General features: G+C 36.6%; 3 protein-coding genes across 11 annotated transcripts in view; 2 read left to right on the top strand and 1 right to left on the bottom strand.

Moving 5' to 3' along the window:
- Positions 1-2,235, top strand: part of si:dkey-237h12.3 (teneurin-3) — a 132,371-nt gene extending 130,136 nt beyond the window's left edge. For all 9 annotated transcript variants that reach the window (XM_053323283.1, XM_053323282.1, XM_053323277.1 and 6 more), the window contains one exon: positions 134-2,235. In XM_053323283.1, coding sequence (XP_053179258.1) covers positions 134-886 — 753 coding nt within the window. In that variant the 3' untranslated portion in view covers positions 887-2,235. The remainder of the gene's footprint in view (positions 1-133) is intronic.
- A 5,105-nt stretch (positions 2,236-7,340) lies between these two features.
- tdo2a (tryptophan 2,3-dioxygenase a) lies at positions 7,341-12,829 on the top strand. Its single transcript, XM_053323218.1, has 12 exons — positions 7,341-7,497; positions 7,671-7,776; positions 7,913-8,003; positions 8,458-8,528; positions 8,946-9,073; positions 9,228-9,414; positions 9,604-9,711; positions 9,809-9,920; positions 10,109-10,166; positions 10,621-10,700; positions 11,027-11,117; positions 11,364-12,829. Exons 1-12 carry the CDS (start codon positions 7,463-7,465, stop codon positions 11,515-11,517), a joined length of 1,221 nt encoding a protein of 406 aa, XP_053179193.1. The 5' UTR covers positions 7,341-7,462; the 3' UTR covers positions 11,518-12,829.
- Positions 12,306-21,594, bottom strand: ctso (cathepsin O). Its single transcript, XM_053323219.1, has 8 exons — positions 21,251-21,594; positions 19,721-19,826; positions 18,508-18,632; positions 16,109-16,276; positions 15,654-15,775; positions 14,218-14,381; positions 13,102-13,194; positions 12,306-12,956 (listed from the first exon to the last, which is right to left on the bottom strand). The coding sequence occupies exons 1-8, from the start codon at positions 21,431-21,433 to the stop codon at positions 12,922-12,924; spliced, it is 996 nt and encodes a 331-aa protein (XP_053179194.1). The 5' UTR covers positions 21,434-21,594; the 3' UTR covers positions 12,306-12,921.
- Between the last annotated feature and the right edge of the window lie 340 nt (positions 21,595-21,934).

Here is a 21,934-nt window from a genome sequence, read left to right as displayed (position 1 = left end):
AGCTCGAAAACACCATTATCTTAGGCGGGGATGAAAAACTCTGTGAAGCAGAGCAGTAGCTGGTTGTAAATGGCCTGGAGAGCCAGGTTCTGCCATGTTCAGGCGTTAACGTTTCACTGCACTTTTCCTACAGTCCATCTCTGGGGTCCAGCAAGAAGTAACCAGACAAGCACATTCTCTCTTGTCATTCGAGCGGCTGCCAGAGGTCCATCTCAGTCGAGGTCGCAGAGGTGAAAAGTCTTGGCTGTGGTTCTCGGCGGCCATGTCTCCCATTGGACGGGCTGTTATGTTCGCCATCTACAAGGGTAGCGTCCACACTCACACACTCAATGTGGCCAGTGAGGACTGTATCAAAGTTGCAACAATCCTCAACAATGCCTTTTACTTGGAAGACCTCCACTTCACCATAGAAGGGCGGGACACACACTACTTTGTCAAACCGGGCCTTCCAGATGCCGACCTTGCTGCGTTGCACCTCACTAGTGGACACAAAACCTTGGAGAACGGTGTGAATGTGACTGTTTCCCAGTCCACCACAGTCATGGATAGTCGGACACGCCGTTTTGCAGATGTGGAGATTCGTGCTGGTGCTCTGGCTCTTCATATTCGCTATGGATCCACAGTGGATGAGGAGAAAGCGCGGGTTGTTGAACTTGCTCGTCAGCGTGCCCTGGCGGGTGCGTGGGCAAGGGAACAGCAGCGTGTGCGTGATGGTGAGGAGGGGGTCCGTCCATGGACAGAAGGGGAGAAGAGGCAGCTTCTGAGTAGTGGAAAGGTTTTGGGGTATGATGGATACTACGTGCTTTCTATTGAGCAGTACCCGGAATTAGCAGACAGTGCTAATAACATACACTTTCTGCGGCAAAGTGAAATCGGGAAGAGGTAACAATACGAGGTGCATTTTCTGCCAAAGAGACTTAGTTTTGGTAGAGACGTACTAGTGGACAAAATGACAAGCAACTGTAATCAAAAGGTTGCTGATATGTACCCCGAGTGTTGATGTGTTTTTGTAAGAAAAAACAATGAAAAGAAGAAAAAAATACAAAAGGGTCAAAAGCAATGCTGTGCATTGTGACCTAGGGACTACAGAGTAAATGTATAATTACACCAAGCCTTAACATGGCAATTACAGGTCAGTTCCTCTGTAGCACAAGCCTTTTGGACTCTGGACTCTGAAGCAGAGGAATAGTAGTGTTTTTGAGGAAACAGTGAACTCATTTAGGTGTTTCATGTTTGTTTTCATCAAGAAAAGTCTGGCTTAACAGAACGTATTAAAAGAGCAAAGGAATTGTTTACATTATGCATATCTGCACTTCTCTAGAAGTATGGGCCTCATGAGTTCACACTCCTAGAGCATGCAGTGTACTTGAGCAAATGTTTGTTTTTAAAATCAGACTTCTGAAGTTAGACATATCCTCACAAAACAACCACTATGTATACAAGATTTAGCACTGTAAACATCAAAACATCAAAATGTCTTATTCTCTTTGAGATGCTTTGAAACAGAAAAAAAGAAACGGTTTCCATGTTTAAATACCCAATATTCATTGTGAAAAAAAAGACAGTAAAAGTATGAAGAACTCTGTCGGGGGGGGAAAGGCACAGGCGTGTCTTGGATAGCACAGGGACACCATGTTTTGTAAATTATGCAAGAGTTTTATGGCGTTTTTTAAATGAAACTGAATAAATGTCTGTACTAGTCATATTAAGAATAATTTATGTTGTGTTTATACATAAATAAAGTCCAGCTGATTTTGATTTTTTAATTTTCTTTAATTTTTCAGACATGCATTTTTTTTTAATGTTATGTTCCTCCTAATATGGCTAATATGGGGCTTCTTCACAATGCTCTGTTTAAGTGAGAAGTAAATAACAAACATGTGCATGTAGTGACAAGTATTTACAAGTGGTGATGTATCTATAACATGCAGTCAACTATTATTTCCACTAAATTTAATGTTTATCGGGCATAATGCCTTTTGACCTGGCTTCTGTCCAATGAATATTTCATCAACACAAATATTTTATGAACCCATCTCACATAAACAAGGTTACAGTGGATCCAAATATAGATCACGTCCATGTTCTCGGTAGGTATAATTTTTTTTGAATGTTAAATGCACTCATGGATTAAAATGATATTGGGGTTCTTTTTGGTGTGTTGTTTTTTTAAGAATTAGATAAAGTTTTTTTTGTTTTCATCTGATAAATCAACTGTTCAGTTTTTGAGCAGCAGGCTACTCACCCATAGATATCATCAACGCTTCAATATAGTTATCTACGCATAGCCTAAGTGTAAAGAAATATCAAAATCACAAATTACATTAATGATTAAAAAAAAGCTACAAAGCCAGAGAATACAAATGCAGCATTACTTTTGAAGTTAGAATGAATTAAATTGTAGCAGAATAAATTTTAAAATGCATCTAACCTGAAATGTCAAACTGAAACCATATTCTACTTAATCAGCACCATAATCATAAAGTATTTAGATGCACATTTACAATATACGTCAACATTTGATAGCCTCATTTTTAAAACTTGAATTTGGGTTGTGATCAGCTTTCCCACACTCATGTTAACAGTTATGCATCAAAGTGCAGAGGAGTTCTGATGACTGAATGCATAATTTTGAAAACAAGCCTTTCATATGAAAGTGATTTCTTTTTCATAAACTTCAAACAGCATTTCAAATCCAATGGGAGCTGAATATTCTTGCTCAAAGGTTGTTTTATGCTGTTGTGTTTGACCTCCTCTCTGCCTCTCCAGCATCTCACAGATTCTTTATATGATTTCTGAAATTTTAAAATGTTTTATGACATATAGAGTTCAACCGAGCTGCATCTCAAATACATGCCTTCAAAGTTCTCATCAGACTCCCTTAGGGTATGCCACCGCCCTCAAAATCAACCTATAAGGAAATGTCTTAATAAGATCCCCTGTGAGCCATTGTCTTATGCTCCTTCTCACTAAAATTACAGTGAACTTCTACAAACCCCTATTTGTTTTGAAACACCCATACAAAGAGTTTCAAACCCCACTAATCCCCTACTGAAAAAATATTCAAAAACAAACCGAGCTCTGACTATTATGAAACATTCAAATTCCGCCTCCTCTTAAAAGTTCTCTGATGCTCCCTAGTGGTGCAAAGTGCATAGTTCAGAAAGTCATCCAGCCAACTGTCTAACTACAGATCATATTGTAGTGCACTTATTATAACAGCAGCCCATGTTGTATTGTTACAGTGCTCAGAAAATATATTTTCCTTTCAGTTCTAAAATCAAATTGTGTGGAGGTTGGTGAGCCAGATATTAAGAACAAAAGACCAAAACTCGCTTCTGGACACTCCAGGTTAATTTAGACAAGAAACATCAAATGGAATAGCGATATTAAAATGATCCACAGTGCTACTGCAGTATCACACTGTGACCACAGTAGGCACTGCTAAAGCAACAGTGCGGCATACCACGATGCACTGTAACTAGATCTACTTCAAAGGCTTATATAAAAGAGATGGCACGACTTTGCAAGAACATCAAAGACCCAAACGCATCGTGCAATAACCACATCAGAGCAATGGAAAAAATGAGGCATATTTTATAATTCAATCGATCCTCATTTTATGCATAACACAAAAGGTGGCCATATGTAATTCATACTACTGGACATGGAATAATCTATATACGCCAGCATTAAGCCCCCATAACAACTGAAACCATCAAAAGGAAGCAATGCATTGTATATGGTGCTTGAATTTGACATGATTTAAGTGGTTGATTTTGACCTTTGGTGCACCACAGTGACTGCATGACAAAATGGTTCTTATCGAAGTGAAACCTTACCTGAATTTTCATCCATACAAATTCATATCTGGTGGATTTTGGGATTTAGAAAACAAGATTTGACTCAAATGATTTTTAAAGCAGGCCTACTCAAATTCAAGACGGTGTAACATAGAGCTGAGAATAACAGAAAGCTATAATAATGTAAAGTGAAGTTGAATTTATGGTAGTAATACTACAATCATTCATGTTATATTGAATGTGCAACCAAGTGCATCAAAGGAGCTGATTAGATCATTATGAACACATGAAATAGTCAACAGATTGAGCTCTCTAATGAGCTTCTAGTAAATAGAATAGCAGCGTGTACTGTAGCTGACTGCTTCACCAAGGGCATCGCACATTTTAAATCTAAAATGTACATTTCACTCCTCTGATGGTATACATTACAAGTAATATCTTATATATTTGTAAAACTCACCTGAGTTAATTTCCCTCCATGAATTATATAATTATATATCATCTTTTTCTGCCAGCCAGCGTCAATAGATTTTCACAAGCACACAAGGTGATAGTGCTCATTACAGCTTTGACGTACCTTCAGCTGAGAACCTGTGGACTAACGCTCTCTTTGGTACAAATATCTGCAGGATCTGTAGAGATAGATTTAATTTTAGAGGTGTAACACAAAGCCAAAATTAATCTCAATTCATTAGAACAATTTTCTTGCAAGATTTACAAACTACATACATAATACATTTAACGGGGGCAGAGTTATAGAAGAGAAAAAAAAAGGGGGAAAAAATCTCAAATTATATCAGATCATTACATAGATAAAATATATTTCAAATGTCAAACAATGCATACAATTTCCAAAAGTTCAGTTATGTTTTAATGCTGTTCAGTTTTGGAACTAAAAACATTTGCAAATTGTGACAATAAGAGAAAAAGGACGGGGATCATTGAACTACAAATGATAAATGATTAATATTTTTGTTATATTTCAACAACAAAGTATGAACCATGGAAATCCAGAGGGGCTAACAGGTTTTATTTTCTTCCAATCACAGAATTAATATTTCATGATTTTAATATAAAAAGCTTTGTTGGTGGTCAAATGTTGTGATCACACAGTTACAAAATTGTTTGTCCTGACATAATAACCTAATCTGCCTGTAATCTGATTGTTTCACTCTCATTGACATTATGTTATTTTAGCTTTGTGTCATTGCAAATAAAAAAAGATCCATGTAATATTGTAATTCTCCTAAATGATAATATATAAGCAGTTAGTTTCACCCTAGGTAGAGTCATTATGATGTTTCCACAATATTTCTGTAATATAGGTATTTATAGTTAGCCTGCAATATAGCAACTTCACAATAAACATTAAAAGTAATTAATGTCATTATATGTATTATATCTCATTACATCATAAGCTCAAAAAAAACTGTTATATAATATCTATTGATTTAATGCTCCCACTAAGACAGGGTTAGTTTAAGTTGCCATGGTAATCTTTCAAAAACAAGAAACTTTATGTACTACTATTATCATCATTATTATTATTATTATTATTATTATCATCATCATTATTATTATTATTATCATTATTATTATTATTATCAGCATTGTTATAATTGTTAATGTGTGTTTTGTATGTTTTGTCTTGCCAGGTATTGCATCACTTTTATGATAAATACATTTTATGTATTTTGAGGACTATTTCTAAAGCTCTTAATGTGATGGTTTGTATGTATAGGAAATCCCAAACTACACTGAGAAAGGCTGACAAACACACATTGCAGGAAACTATATTTGCTCTTTGGTTTAAGGTCAAAGGCTTAGAAAGAAAACAGTTTCATTGGCATTTTACGTAGCAGTAAGTCATGTTGAACAAAAGGCCATATCCCTGCTTTCCTTTAATCAGTTACTCACTCAGACCTTGAAGTTAATGTGTCATGACACGTGCGTCCTATCACTGAGAAGGACAGGTCTGTTAAAGATTCTCTGCATTACGCTGACGGGTTCGTCTCATCTCAAGCATCTCATCCACCGTGTCCCCCTCTCTCTCGCTAGCATCCCATTCATCCCGGCTAAATGGGAACAAGAACAAAGCATTTTGGGGGCTGCCTCTGCTGTTGCTCAATCTGCAGGCTCATATTGCTCGGCTTGTAGCATGTCCCAATTCAGAAATATATGCTTGTTATCATCCCTCTGATCTTCTGAGGACAGTTGCACAGGCTGATGGAACTTTACTTGAGAAGTCTACAAAGGGCGCGGGTAAAAAAAAAAAAGGGGAGCTAATGATGTTGGAGAGATTTAGAGAGAGTGGATTTTGGAGTCTGAGTTGAACTGGGTTAACTGTCGTTTAAAAAGAGCTTCACTTGTGATTGACAGTTGATTGTTGTGGTGTGGTTTGAGTAGTAGGGAGGGACAAGACTAGCATCACCCACTGCCAACCACTATGGCATACTGGGAATGAAAACAAAACCAATATTTCCCATGAGCTGTGTATAAGAACTGAATACACCTAACAAGAGTGCCAAACGAGCTTTGGATGGTCATCCTCTCCAGCTGTACAGGTACTGTATGCATTTCTGGCATTTACAGTTCACAGAAAGAAACACAAACATAACCATGTGTACTTTCTTTAGGAACACAGTCTGAAAACACATGTATAATCCACACTCCCACAAAAACCTTGAAACCACACTTCTCAAATGTTGCTCACTGAGGTGAATAAAACATTAACTTAATTGCAAATATTTACAAATGAGTCCAATGACCCGAAGAGCACCATGAAAGGATTGGAAAAGGTTAATGCAGATGGACTCCTCCAGCTTGCGTTTATGACTCTTTGTTTATGCTCTTGTGATAGGTAATACTGTCATGTGAAGATTTCTTACTTGAAATCATGCATCGTTAATGTAATATACATGGAGTCTATTTAACTGACAGTTTTTCTTTGAGCACTTTAGATGATGAGTTTTAGTATAATTAGAAATAAAAAAAAACAAACCCTACATATATTTTCTGCTTAGAGAAATGTATTCTTAATGTAGATTTTTTAAAAAGTGAGTTATTGTTTAGGGAACTTTCAGGGTAAAATATATATTTAAAAAAATGATGTAGCAGCATGACTATGTGATGCTAAAATACTGTACACACCATTCCTCTCAGTCAGACACTTATATAACAATGTTCACTATTTGTAGCCCTGAGAGTAAACACTGGAGATGTCCTGTGACCAGAACAGCAATGTCCACAGAGAACTTTCCTGAAAACCTTAATCAATACAGTTTATATCTTATTTGTTCAGATCGGTATTAGTGAGCGACAATTATGTATTTAAAATCTTCTCACACTGAGGATATTAAATATTCCTGTTTTAAAATGATTTGATAAAGAAGTGGTGTGTACGTGTGACTTGTTGTTACAATTTGGATCGGATCCTGTGACCGTTCTTTTAGCAGGTCAAGCAAAGTCCAGCAGGTGGGCCCAGTTCAAGGTAAATAGCTCCACGGGGCAAATAAGAGGCGGGCCGGATGGTGACCGTATCCTCATGAGTGATTGGACGAGGTGAATCTTTAAAAATCTGGATTGTGTTGAAGGCAAATTTAGTAAACAATAGTCGAGGAAGAAGAACACATCTTTGCTGCAACTGATTTTGACAAGTCATGAGTGGATGTCCGTACTTTGAGAAGAGGCATTTGTACGTTTTCATTCTTATTGCACTCAAGGAATTTAGCTGTTTTATTTTTTTAATTTGCTTTTAATCTTTTGTAACAACCTTCTAACATTTGTATTATTTTAAAGGCTCAACATGATTTGATTGTGTTAATGGGGGAAACGACAGGTAACTAAAGGCCTTTCTTTACACTGCAGGTTATTCAAAAACAAGCCTCCCAAAACAGAAGATGATGAAGATACCTCTCAGGCAGGGGTTAACAAGGCCAGTAAAGGAGGTATTATCTATGGAGACTACCTGCAGGTAGGCAAATACCACCAATTATACATGTCTGTCTTTGTATGTGACTTTTTAATGAAAGTACCGGGATTTGTTGTTTGGGGTTTTTTTTTTTAAATTTGATTTCAATTTAAGTGTTTCATTTCTTTCAAATCCTCAGCTCGATAAAATAGTCGAAGCTCAAGTACTACAGAGTGAACTGAAGGGTAATAAGATCCATGACGAGCACCTTTTCATCGTCACCCATCAAGGTAATACTAGGTTTGAAGTGTTAAATAGGTATTTCTTGTCTTGTCTCACAGAAACAAAACTGTTGCTTTAGTCTTGTATTAAATATTTAACAGCATTTCGATTTTTAGATCCTTTAATTAAAAATATATTTTTTTAAATGTTTAATCATAGAAGTTATTTTTTTTCTTTCTTTTTGTTTGTTTGTTTTTTTGCATTCCAGGGGAGACATTTTTCTTATTAAAAGAGAACAATAATAATAATAATAATAATAATAATAATAATAATAATAATAATAGTAGTTAATTTCTATCAAAAAGTTATATTTTTTACTTTAAAATTTATAATGCCAAACCTATTGAAGTGAGCATTTTTGCAGTGTAATAAACACTGACTGCTTGCTTAGCTATTTGTATACTTTGTACTATAACACTATATAATTGTGTATGATGCTAAAATGTTTGTGTTTTATTTCAGCCTATGAACTGTGGTTCAAACAGATCTTGTTTGAACTTGATTCAGTGCGAGAGATCTTCATCAGTGGACACGTGAGTCAATTTCCATGGATCCTTTTTTGTTTTGTTCTTCATGAAGGGAGAAGTTGGATTAGCATGAATCAAATACAGGAAAATAGATGATCCAATTTTTAAACACCCTGAATTAGAGTAGAACATTTTGTTCCACTGAGTTCAGGTCTTTTTGATATGAGCTGGCCGTATTGCAGATTAAAGGTAGCTCAGAATATAAATCACATAGTGGAACCATTTAAATTAATTGAAGGGTACATAATCATGATAGAACACTATGATAGTCAGATCTCACTGTCTCTGTTAAAAGAGAGGTTATATTAAATTAAATTGCAGACTGAACTTGTCTCATTCAGTTATTCTATAAAAAAACATTTTTTTTCACAATTTTTGGTTTCTTGTTTGAATATATATTTTACTGTTTTCCTATTTCTCCAGGTCCGTGATGAGCGCAACATGCTCAAAGTCAACACTCGCATTCACAGGATTGTAATGATCTTCAGACTGTTGGTGGACCAGTTTGCAGTTTTGGAAACAATGACAGCTTTGGACTTTTTTGACTTTAGGTAAGCTTATAAATAACTTCTAAGCCAGCTCTACTTCAGCTTTAAAAATATTACATAATGCACTCCTCCATGATAGCACACTCTTTCACTGTCAGCTTTGTGTGCATGCATGCGTTACTCATGTGTGTGTGTGTGTGTGATTTTGTTTGTGTAGGGAATACCTGTCTGCAGCCTCTGGCTTCCAAAGCCTTCAGTTTCGGCTCTTGGAGAACAAAATCGGGGTCCCAGACAACCTGAGGGTTCCCTACAACAGACGTCATTACAGGGACAACTTCAAGGGTCATGATAGTGAGATGTTACTCATCACTGAACAGGAGCGCACACTATTAAAACTAGTAGAGGTATGTCCAAAAACCGTCAACCACCTGCACATTGTCAAATTTTAGATTTAGTCAGGAGTTAACAAGAATTAGGAATTTTTGTAATTTATATTTGTGCAAAATAAATTAAACAAGTTAATAAATATAGGAATCTCCATCTCCTGCTGAATGGGGTATAAATGTGATAACACCTTGAACCATTCTTCTTAGGAGTGGCTGGAGAGAACTCCTGGCTTGGAGGCAGATGGATTCAATTTCTGGGAAAAGCTGGAAATCAATATATTTGATGGGTTGAATCAGGAGAAGGAGAAACTTGAGGTAAAATATAACTTCCAGCTTTCAGAACAAACTCTCTCTGCTTTTCCCGGAGTGCAAAGATGATTGACACAGACTGTATTCTTATTTATTTTTTAAGAAAATGCCAGATTCTGAGGAGAAGGAGGAAATGATGGAAGAGCTGGTCAAACAGAGAGAGCTCTTCACATCCCTGTTTGACGAGAAGCGTCATGACCATCTCGTCAGCAAAGGTGATTGCTTCTTACTGATTAATCAGATATCACAATCCTGTGTTTTCCAGGACTTCACATTTGTGTTTAAGATTTTACTCAATTTGTGTCCATGTATGCATTAATTTATGCATTTTATCCATGTGATTTTGTGAGCTACTGATGAGATAATATATTAAAAAATGTATATTTTTACTTTTACTAACAAGGTGAGAGGCGGCTCTCTTACAAGGCTTTGCAAGGTGCTCTGATGATCTACTTCTACAGGTATGGGACACTTTTTACTTTGCCTTTCTTCACCTTTACTTCACTGCATGCTGTGCATCTGCGCTATGTTTACCTAAGATTCATATAGGTATAGGCACTTAGTGAAAGTGCACACATGGTCTTCCACTGCTTCATTGGGTGATATATGAGCATTTGGACTCGCTGTGTGATATTGAGGTCTGTGTCAGTATTACTCAAAGGTAACCAGGCTTTTGAAACCTGTGCTGTAAAGACATGTCACGTGAGACTCATTAAGGGTTTGCATGTGTCAAAAGTTCAGTGCTAATCACTAGAAGGTGATAATTAGTGTGAAACTGTTGGGTTTAAGATTTTAACTGCGAGTGAGTAGCAAACAGTAGTTGCTCTTGTTTTACAACTGATATCAGTACCACTAAAATACATTTTCATTTGCAAGTGGTTTCCTCAAATCCTAAAGTGATCCCTTACCTTTTAGAGAGGAGCCGAGGTTCCAGGTTCCATTCCAACTGCTCACCTCCCTCATGGATATCGACACCCTTATGACAAAATGGAGATGTAAGTACTGTGTATGTTCACCAATAAACATGAAAATGGTGGAGGAAGAAAAATTATACTCAAAATCAATGCTTTACTTTTTTGCCTGAGGGCAGAGCTGGACTAACAGGGGAGTTTTCAGGGCTAAACTTAGTTGAACTTAAGAGGCAGAGAAATAACATCCACCATGCCTGCTGATCAATCCAACAGCCTATTCCCATGAAATAAATGTTTTACTGACCTGTTTCACTTATGTCTGAACAAATTACAGCTAAAATGAAACATGCAGAGCCAAACATAACAAATATCACAATAAATATTACTGTTCTTTTTCTTTTTGCCTTTAGACAATCATGTGTGCATGGTGCATCGTATGATTGGCAGCAAAGCTGGCACAGGAGGATCATCTGGCTACCACTACCTGAGATCTACTGTCAGGTATTGTTTAAACTTTAACCTACTGATTAAACACTTTACACTGCAAGCACAACAAAAGAGCTACTTTCTTCTTATCTAAATTGACCTGTCATTTAAAAGTACACTACACGTTATTTGTTCAGTTTATGTAAAATCGTCGCAGTAGTTTGATGTAGCTTTTGTCCTTTGAAAAGTACAATTTGTAACAAGATGCACAATTACGATATATGAGTGAAATATTTTAATATGTGACTTTCTTTCCTCCAGTGACCGCTACAAAGTGTTTGTGGATCTATTCAACCTGGCAACATTCCTGGTGCCACGTCACTGGGTGCCCAAGATGAATCCCAACGTTCACACATTCCTCTACATGGCGGAGTGCTGCGACAGTTCCTACTGCAGCAGTGAGGACTCCGACTAGGGGGGCATCGATCTGAGCAGTCGTCTGTTCTGACTCCCTTTGTGTCGCTGTAACTGACCTGGAAGAAGTAGATCCTTTGCACAGCTGAGAAGAGTTGGTGACAGGTGCATATGTGACCTTCAAATTTCGACTGACAAAGCACATGATGTTTCAGTCTTGGATCTCAGATTGACATTAGGTTGATACACCTTACAAAGCTCTCATATATTGACATATCTTGTGTTAATAATGGCAGTCTTATGAGGATTTTAGCATGAACTATAACCTATATTGGATTGTAAACTCAAAAAAGGTCACTTTTAAATCATCTTTCATCCTAACTTAAGGTTATTCAGTATCCAGAAAAGGGATATTGTAGTTGAATGTAGAAAGGAAAAAAGGATGGTTGACAGTGTAAATCACAAACCACATTCTGACACATACATACGAATGAAATACATGACTCAATTTGTACATTTAAATGTTTTGCAAGCTAGGTGAACATTTTGTTTGACACTATAATCAGGCCAAATGTCCTACAAATATTGCTGAACAGTCTGCAGCACAAAGGTTCAAACATCAAAATCAAACCTGTAATGGGGTCTCACCCAGCATACATCAAATGGCCACATTAGACTATTTTATTCTAATCTATGATCTTGACCAGTCACACAGCAGATGGCTCCTTGATAAGACTTGCTTAGATGTTTTCTCAATAAAATTATGTAAATTCACTGACTGACCTGAAAGCAAATGGATCAGTGAGAGCAGCGATCAAACTGCTGGTGATGATGGGGTTTCGTAAATACATCATCTTTCATGTCAGCATGCAGCGGAGGCTCTTCAGACTATAGTGATGTGGCTCAAGTGTGAGAGGAAGTGGATAAGATTATGATAAACCTCAGTATAAACAATGTCAACATCTAAAACAGAACAATTTGCACAGCATGTAAAATCAGACCATATTAACCATGAAATGTGTACATAATGTTAATAATGTAGATGTTAGATATATTTGGTATATTATTCTATATAATGTTAAATTCTTTTTTTTTTGTATGTATTTATGCAGTGATTGATGTGATCTCTGTATAGATAAATTCATGAGCCAAATCACCAATAATATGTATCTATGTATCTACTTTATGTATTTAATAGGATACATTTTTGTAAAGTGCATCTATTCTTATTATTACAGTATTTGCAGTGTTGTGTGTGTGTTGATTGCTCAGTTACGAATTCAACATTTATCAGCATAGAAAATGATTTATTTTGTCTTGTCTTTGTGATGTAACATGGTGACATTTCAATAAAAAAACGTTATTTAACATGACCCTTGAAGGCAAACTGGTGACTTATTTAAATATTGGCTGGTTTTTAATACATGGAAAGTCACTCACACAAACAAAAATAAACTTAACACTGTCAAAGATAAACAGCTGCCACAGTATCTGCAACACCTAGGAAGAGATCAGAAAAAAAAGAGATGCTGTATTAATCCCTGAGGGGATAGCGATGTAGCAACATAGTGCATAGCAACATAAACACTCCAAACTAACAGGAGATTTGAAACATAAAATGAGAAGATGTAAAGATCACACTTACCACAAACATTGCTGCCAATTTTTATATAAACATAGCCCTCATTCCCCCATGTAGTTCCCCAGGAGTTCTGCACAATCCAGTATGGAATATCCCCTAAAACAGACAACATGCATTTCAACATTGAATTATTTACAGGGTAAAGCAGCACTAAGTGTGTGTTTGTGTGCGGGTACTGCAGCTGCAACCACTTTAAATTGTTACATAATCACTTGTTTCCTTGTGTAATACCCATAAAAACACAAGTGTGTCAAATAATTAATGTTAGGAAGTATAAAATCCTGCTGTGTGTGAAACATAATCATTGAAGCAGCCGAGATATCATGCTGATAATAAAACAGCTGTTATAATAATATACTTGTATCTTCAAAGTCAACTTTTCACAAACTTTACTCTGCATATTGATTTTTTTTTTTGTCACAAAGCTATAAGAGGTAACTTTCAGAATCTCTATACTTAGAAATGACCTAACATGACGTCAAGAACTGCACACAAAACAGTCTTGTTTACCGAGCCGGGTCTCTCTGATCACAGTGTACTAAAGAGGACGACAACAGGATGACAAACCAACAGGACCAAGAACACAAACAAAACTATGTTCTCACTCACTGCTGGGACTGATTCTGTTTCACTCATACATTAAACTTCATCGCCTCAAAAAGAGGGGAGGTGTAACCCCCTTTTTAAAAATGAAATACGTAACATTCCTGGCTTCGTCAAGCTGTTAAATCTGTTTATGTCATCAGTGAATTTTACATTAATGTCTCTTACAGTTTTATTCAGGCATGACAGGACATTTATGGAAAGACAGTATGCTTGTGCAATATTTAACACCTGGTGCGTGAGAGGGAGCAGAGAGTGAGAGAGAAAGAGTTTAAAATGTTATGATAGCAATGAAACAAACTTTTTTTTAGTTTGTTCACAGGCTGCATCGCTGTTGGGTTTTAAAACTTGTTTTGCTGTTTTCCCCCCCCCCCGGCTTCTTCCAATGAATCCACTGCCACATTTGCCCATCAAATTTCCTCAATTAACGCTATTAGAGATAAAATTCTGTTGCCTGTTTAATAAATTCTAACATGTAAGATTGATTTTTGTACAGTGTAGCAGTGGCATATGTACCAGTAGTGTCATATCCAACAACCAGGACAGCATGGTTAGACCACTGGCTGGAGCAGTGATGCTGGATGATTCCTCCCAGGTAATCCTGCCAGCTGACAGCATCCACGATAGCAGCCAAGGGACCATGCTCCACAAGCTGACCCATCATTGCCTCCTCTTGACCACTGAGGAAAATAACAGAACAAATGACTCTTGGGGTAGCTATTCTTGTGACTGAATTGCTATTTGAGGTATTATCATGTGAGTTTCTACTTTCAGTCAGGGGGTTTGGCGATCTATGGGGAAGGAGAGTACAAACTGCCAAATTCAGTTTTAACATTTGGCCTATTTTTGTGCCGCCTGCTCTGATCCAGCATCTCTCAACCCTCCCCTCATCTCATTCACCCAAATAGTGTATCATTCTCTTACTAACTATTCTAACTACCTCTTAAAGTCATAAAATTGTCTTTTTCCAAATTATCTCTGTTGTACATACAGAACATATGCAGGCACCGTCTGCCACTCCATACTGTGTGTTCACCCATTAAGGACAGCTGTGATATCCTCCTCTCTAAGCTCATGACTTCTGGGATATGCAGTCTAAGTTAAATCTGACAAATCTATATAGAATGAAGCTATTTTGCATCTTGTCTTTTTGAAACTGTGTTTATCCTTTGCTATGCAGTAGTTAAGATCTTGCTCATAAGCCCCAAGACAAATTACCCCTTGATCCTCACCCTTAATGACTAAGCACTCTGATTTTTCTAAAGTCAAATGTTCAGATTGAATCAAAGGAGTATTGAGAGAACAATGTATTTTAGTAGAAGCTGAACACTAATATTAACTTCTTTTGAAAATGATTGCATCTTTGCTTTACTTTCAAGTTTAATCACTCAAAACTTGTATTTTATTGAAACATTTTTTCAAATAAATCACTCCCTCAAATACATGCTGTGGCAAAATCAATGAACTATACAAAAAGCAGGGATAAGAAAAGGTCATATTAGGTTAAAATATTAGAAGCTTTATTAACTATACTGCATTTAAATTAAAACTAAATTAACTCAGAATTCAAAGACTAGTTATTGTGAGCACAAAATACTCAATACTGTGTTAATTAAAACAAGAAAAAAGGTATTACATAAGCATGAGTGAGAGTTAAGGTCCTATTCTATATTAGATAAAGAAGATCTGATTCATTTTATCTCACAGTAACCTTTGGGCAAAAATGACTGGCCCAGAGTCAAGAACCTCTGAGCTACCAGGTAATCCATGTCTGTGTTGACACAGTAAACACTGTAGTCTGTCATTGCACTGGACCAATCCCCCTCCACTCTCCTCCGTCCTTGGTACTTTATGAAAAACCACATTAAAATTCCATGCAATTTTACCCAAATACCATGTTGTTAATTTTTAGCCTTTATTGCTTATAAATACACTGAAGATGTGTCTTTTACCTGAAGTCATGTGCAGCATAGTCCTTCAAAGCAACACCGCCATGTGACTGGGAGAAAAAATGGCAGATTCCTGTCTTGGCCTTGTAGGAATACTCTGACTGAGGCACCACTTTCATTCTGGTCTGGATTAAAAATAGTTCATCTCAGAGAGTATATTGTTATCGTAATACAAAATTCACACTCTTATTATTCATAAAAGATTTGGGTACAGGCACTTTCCTAATTTATGTTTGAGAATAGCAATTCACATCTCTCTAATTAAAATACATGCCAGTATAAAAAGCTAAAATTGAACAGTATGGACATATATTCACAGCTGTCTCATCCTTCATCTTAAAGCACTTAAAGGACACAGAAATGATCATCTCTTGTGCATGCAAATTATTAGAGTTAAGGTTTAGAGGGGAAATGAAAATATGTTAAAATCCCAAAATGTTGTGAAAATATCAACATACTTGCTTTAACCAATTCAGAGCCCGCACTGGGGACCCTCCATTGCAGCCTTCATTTTGGAAGGAGCAGTCAAGAACTTGTTGCACACTGAGCTGCTCTAGTTGTGAGCCTCCTATGGCATGGACGGACTGCACGGCACCGACCACACTGAACGCCCAACAACTTCCACACTGCAAAAATGAAATTATAGGGATTAAAGAAAACATGACAGAATCTGTATCCAAACTCTGACAGTACTGTGTCATGTCTTACTATCAACAGAAGGAGAGATTGTCATTTTTCTTATCCCTGTCCACAGAGGTTAATGTCTTGTGAAAGGACACTTCAGCAGGACAGAGACTTCATTTCTAATTAATGATGGTCTCTGTTATCATGACTCCCTGTTGGCAAAATCACTGCTGTAATTTATCTTAAAAAAACAACAAAAAACCCCACTCCAGTACAAAAACACAATTTAGATACAACAGGGTGTCAGTCTGAAAAGCACCGACTACTATGGCTTAGGTCAGATGGCATTTCATTGTGGATCAAAATCTTGTTTTTTGATAAGGCATCTACAGTGAGAGTGGATGTTGCTGTATGTGGTGATGAGGTGAGATGATCTGACCAGTCAGAGTGAACTGTGACTAATTGTTTTCTGCTGCCATCTACTGACAAAAACACCTCAGGTGTACCGAATCATTTCTGCTTTAGTTCATGTTTAATCTTTAAGGGTGACTATCAAATTATATTTTTGATGCCAAAAGTTCTTCCTATTAATTCACATCTGATAGTAGATCATATTGCTTTATCCTTATTTTTTCTTCTCTTTTTTGTATTTCTTTTGGGAGAGAGAGAGAGAGAGAGAGAGAGAGAGAGAGAGAGAGAGAGAGAGGAAACATTATGTAACTGAGTGCATCACTTGCTCTGTAACATTTGCACAGGTAATCTCATTCTCCAAACAGCATTGGACTATGCTCAGTTTGCTTGATCGGTGTAAATTCCCATGACTATGATGAAAACCTGAGCTCTCAGTGTGTAAAAATCCAATATTTCGTTGCTCAATATGGTTCCATGGCTGAAAATCAATGCTGAAAATAAAAATCAGTTATCACTGCTGATCATACAAAATATTAGGACCATCTCCTCTCTCCTTTAAAACGACTAAATACACTTGAATCATGAATATTGAAAGAGAAATGGAAAAACCTGATCAAAAAGAATTTAGGAGTTGTGAGTGGCTTGACATGTTGTATATTTGTGCCTGAAACTGCATTACATTTTTTGACTGTTTCTCCTCTGCTGTTTATCTGTTGTCAGGTCCATAGACAGAGCCAGAGAGAAGGACAGCTGGACAGACAAACTGCAGTACAGCAGTGGTACAGCAGGTGAGTGTGGTCATGTACAGACTCTCCCTGGAGCACTAAGCCTTGCCTGAGTTCAAGAGTAAAATATATGTTATTGTGCAGACTTGTCCGTGTATATTATCTGACCCTCCCTTTGGACAACAGCTTTACAATAAAAAATCTAAAAATATCCACATATATCAGCCCCAACGGCAAATTAACTGACTGAAAAGTTACAGTAGAAAAGGAGCAGAAACTGAACCTTCATAGAGGACAAGCAGATTGATTGTTGGTCTATGTACGTGGGAAAACTGTAAATGAATTGCCCATTTGGGATAAATAAAGTTGTCTGAATCTGAATCCATCTCACTAACCCAATATGTGTCCGTGTCCCCAGGAGCTCTTACAGCCAAAGTCACTCTTGGCAACTCACTTTGTCATTTTCACCCACTTTTCCTTGAACATTAGTAATAAATGTATATTCAACTCTAGATCTGAGACATGGTAATATTTACTGATGGCCATCATGACCTTAATATCTTGTCAGAACAGAAAGGCAACGAAAAGACGTCAAGACAATTAATGCGCTCTAATAAGGGATGTAGATCCGAAAGATCAGTATCAGGACTGATCTTGGCATATTTTACTGAATCTCTATCAGCTACAATAATCCCCATCAAATACCAATCCTATGCTGTGTCCACCTCAGCCCTGCTGCAAAGCTGCTGTTGACAGACGGGCTCTACAGTGCGTGCATTTTATAGCACATGCAAGAGAAGATTACAGTGTACGGATGTGAAAAACTTGAAAAAACTGGAGTGACTGACTGAGTTCTAACATCTAAATGTTTTGTAGTGAGAAGTCTTCTCTGTAGCTGATCGGGTCACATACATTTCAGGAGTAAACTTTAAAGGTCAACATTATTTTGTCATCATCTGATGACTCATGCTCATGTGGGGCTCCTTATTTGTGATGTGTTGATTTGTGAGGAAAAATTCAACATATTTAGGTGTTTGAATGTAACCCAACTGTGTCCATATCTCTCTTCTATATGCATCTATCTGTGTAATCCTTACTGCTTCTTGGTTCTGGACTGGTGCCACCACTCCTTTATCCCTCCAGTCAAATTTGGCTGGTAGCCCCTCTGTCTTCGGTCCAGAGAAGAGAGGAGCTTTGTCAGAGATTGTTCGCAGGTAGAGCTCTGCGGTTTACAGATAAAGTTCAAAGTCATACCTGGATACATAGATGCATGCATGCATAAACAATGTACAGATTCAGACCAGTCAAGATTATCAGCTGACTTTAAAACAATCCAGTAAACAGACATAAAATAGCTGAATACAATTCACCTTATGAAGCAACATCAGTTGTCCAGAAGCTGCTTCAATAGCAGATTCAATAAACAAATATAGCTCCAAGCAGCAATTGTCAGGTTCAAACCCTTTTGTACTAGACAGAAAGAAACAGCTCAATTGGTCAAACTAAAGCCGTGAGCAAAAACGTTCAGGTTTCAGTCTTCACACAGCCGAGCAAAGTCACTGCAGCTGCTAAAATATGGAAGTAGTGAGACCAATCACGCAGTTGTTTCATCATCAAAAAACTTGCACACTACAATAATTCACAATATTATGACACCAGTGAGATGAACCAGGATTGCTAAAAGACATATTGAGTTATGAGGAAATGTGTGATAGGCCACAACCTCCAGCACCAATAAATATGGCACTTCAGATATTGGTTAATACTCGCCCCTAGACCTAGAACATGCAAACCAATTTTGGCATCATTCTTTCCACCAGGTTTCGAAATACACATCATTGCCATTTGCAGAGCATTCTATGTGCCTAGTTTAAAATGCTTTGGTAGACATATTTCCAATCATGGACTGAAACTATGAACCCAGCTTTATAAATGATTAATTAGTTATTGCCATTATTTGCTAAGGCCAACGTGTAAAATGTGGATCTCCTGCACTCCTGTCCTGCCATAAACCTAATTTGGTGTTGATAAAGTCTAAAATAAAAAGTTCTACTCATATTACTGTTTTTCAGTTTACGCTGTTTAGCAAAAAAACCCTCATAGCAGACTCTTATGGTCCAAGAAGCATTTTTGTAGAGCACTCATATTTCTTGGGAAGCACATGCCTATTATTTCCAGTTACAATGCCAAGTTTCATGGTTGAAAACGTGGCATTGTAACTGGTTGTGAACTGGAAAAATATATTTCATTTTAATTTTGATATTAATTAGATTCTGCTAAAGTTACAATGAGACAATGTTTCAAGCCCACCTCTGAATTCCTTCTGTGAGAGGTTAGAGAACTGGTTGGTGCCGTACTTGGCAGATTGTGGCGTTGTGGAAAATGAGTTCAGGTAAGCGTGTCGCTCTGTAGAATTCTTTAAAAAAAACACAAATAGCATATTAAGTTAGTTATTATTATGAAAGTAAAATAGTCAAAAATCTTGAACACAGAGCTGATTCTACATTTTACTCCACTGCGATTACATGACGTGTAGTTAATTTGCAGATCTAAATTTTACATACAGAACATACAATCAGTTAATACAATATGACACATTGAAGATGAATCGTTTAATCTAGTTAAATCTAGCTGCATCTCAACCAGCTACATTATTAGCTTACATGTTAATGCCTTAATACCTTATTAATAATCCAATAATAGAATGGATGTGCTAATAAAGTACTCTGAGTTAACGGTTGGCACAAGTTACAATTATAAGATAATGATTGAGTCATAAACAAACAATTAGTCATAAACAATAAATACAAACATGACAAATTTAAATAACCCTTATTGATGTTGCCTAACTTAGCTTAGATAGCTGTCATGAGATACTGGTCCATCCAAGTATGCTGCAACAGCAAAACCTCTGAAGTTTCTGATTTATTTCTTATTAATTACATTTTTCACTTATAAGAAAAAAAAACTTGTTCTTTTTGTTAGTGGCTCCTCCACACATCCAAACACACTGCCACTACATTATAATAGCGCTACTTTTTGATGGTCTCAGTTTCTCATCCACCTGTCACTTACTGTTCTGAATTGCAGAATAATCCACCATCAGTTAGTTACATGTAAGGACATTACACAATTTAATTACAAAATAAATGTAACTGTAATCTGTTACAGTTACTGAGAAAATGTGTAATTAAATTACATTTATATGTTGATTACAAAGGTTACATCTGAAGTCAGACCTTAAGATTTTGCTCAAGGAGGGTTCTTTCCTCATTTTTAAATATTTAACATGTTACTGAATAAATGTATTGCTGTTTTTAATGTTTTATATATATATACTATATATATATATATATTTTTTTTTTAACTTTTTTCATAAAATATCTTTATCTTCCAAAATCTACATGAACTAATGAATACATTTTCAAATGAGGGGTATATCTGGCTTTATAACAAATGATGAATACGCCTATAAGTTGAAAACATTAGTTGGAAAATATAAAAAAAAAATCAAAAAGTAATCAAATGCAAAAAATAGTTACTTTGATTAAGTAATTGAAATAGTTACATTACTTATTACATTATAAAACAGGTAACAAGTCATTTATAACCTATTACATTTCCAAAATAACCTTCCCAACCCTGAAAATAATCAACCATGAATATATAAAGTGCTTCATTTTTTTTCTACCAAAACAAAACATTTCCTTTTTCTACAGGAGTGGGCGTGGTCTACAGTGACGCACAGTATGGTTTGTTTTGGTACGTGTGTAAAAAGTGTTGAGTGTCAACAGACTTTTTTTGTGTAAGTGTCTCGGTTTACTTCCAACTCTCTCCTACCTGAAAATAGAGATGACGACGGATGAGTTCCTCTCTGTTGACTTCATGCATGCGGTGAATTTGCTCTCTGAACGAGCTGAAATGAGTCCTGGTGTCATCGGAGCTGCTGTCCTGACAGCGCAGAGGAAACACGAGTGTGGAAACAGTGGCTACAAACACCGCACACAGCTGGTCGCCCCTCATTTGACGGAGAGAGGTCGATTGAAAACATGCAGAGCAGCGGTGAATAAGGAAGGGAAGTACTCAACTTCAGATGTTCGCGGAAAACGTGAGGGTTTTTTTGCGCATGCGCAAAATTCAAGAGGCGCTGTACTGGAAACAGAAAGTAAAATTGAAGCATGGAGTTAAAATGTTAGAAAAGAGAGTTACATTTTGTTATTAGATTAAAATGAAAGAAATGGAGAGTTGGCAGTGCACTCAAATATAAAACATATGCTAAAAATAGGCTTACATGAGTATTTGTTTGTAGTTTGATACCAAAAGTAATACATACATATATTTTTAAAAAGGCCTACATAAGCATTTATAATTTTTGCATTTATTCAGAATTTTACAAAAAATTGTGCAAAAATAAAATTGAATACATAATTTAAATCTATTTTTCCAGAATTCTATTCAATCACAACTAAGAAAATATGCAAAATCCATTTAGCCAGAATTATACTAAAATATGCAAAAATGCAT

The sequence above is a fragment of the Scomber japonicus genome, chromosome 8 (genome assembly GCF_027409825.1).
Source record: "Scomber japonicus isolate fScoJap1 chromosome 8, fScoJap1.pri, whole genome shotgun sequence".
Classification (NCBI taxonomy): Eukaryota; Metazoa; Chordata; class Actinopteri; order Scombriformes; family Scombridae; genus Scomber; species Scomber japonicus.
Note: the sequence above shows the minus strand (reverse complement) of the source record. Positions and strands in the feature narration are given on the sequence as shown.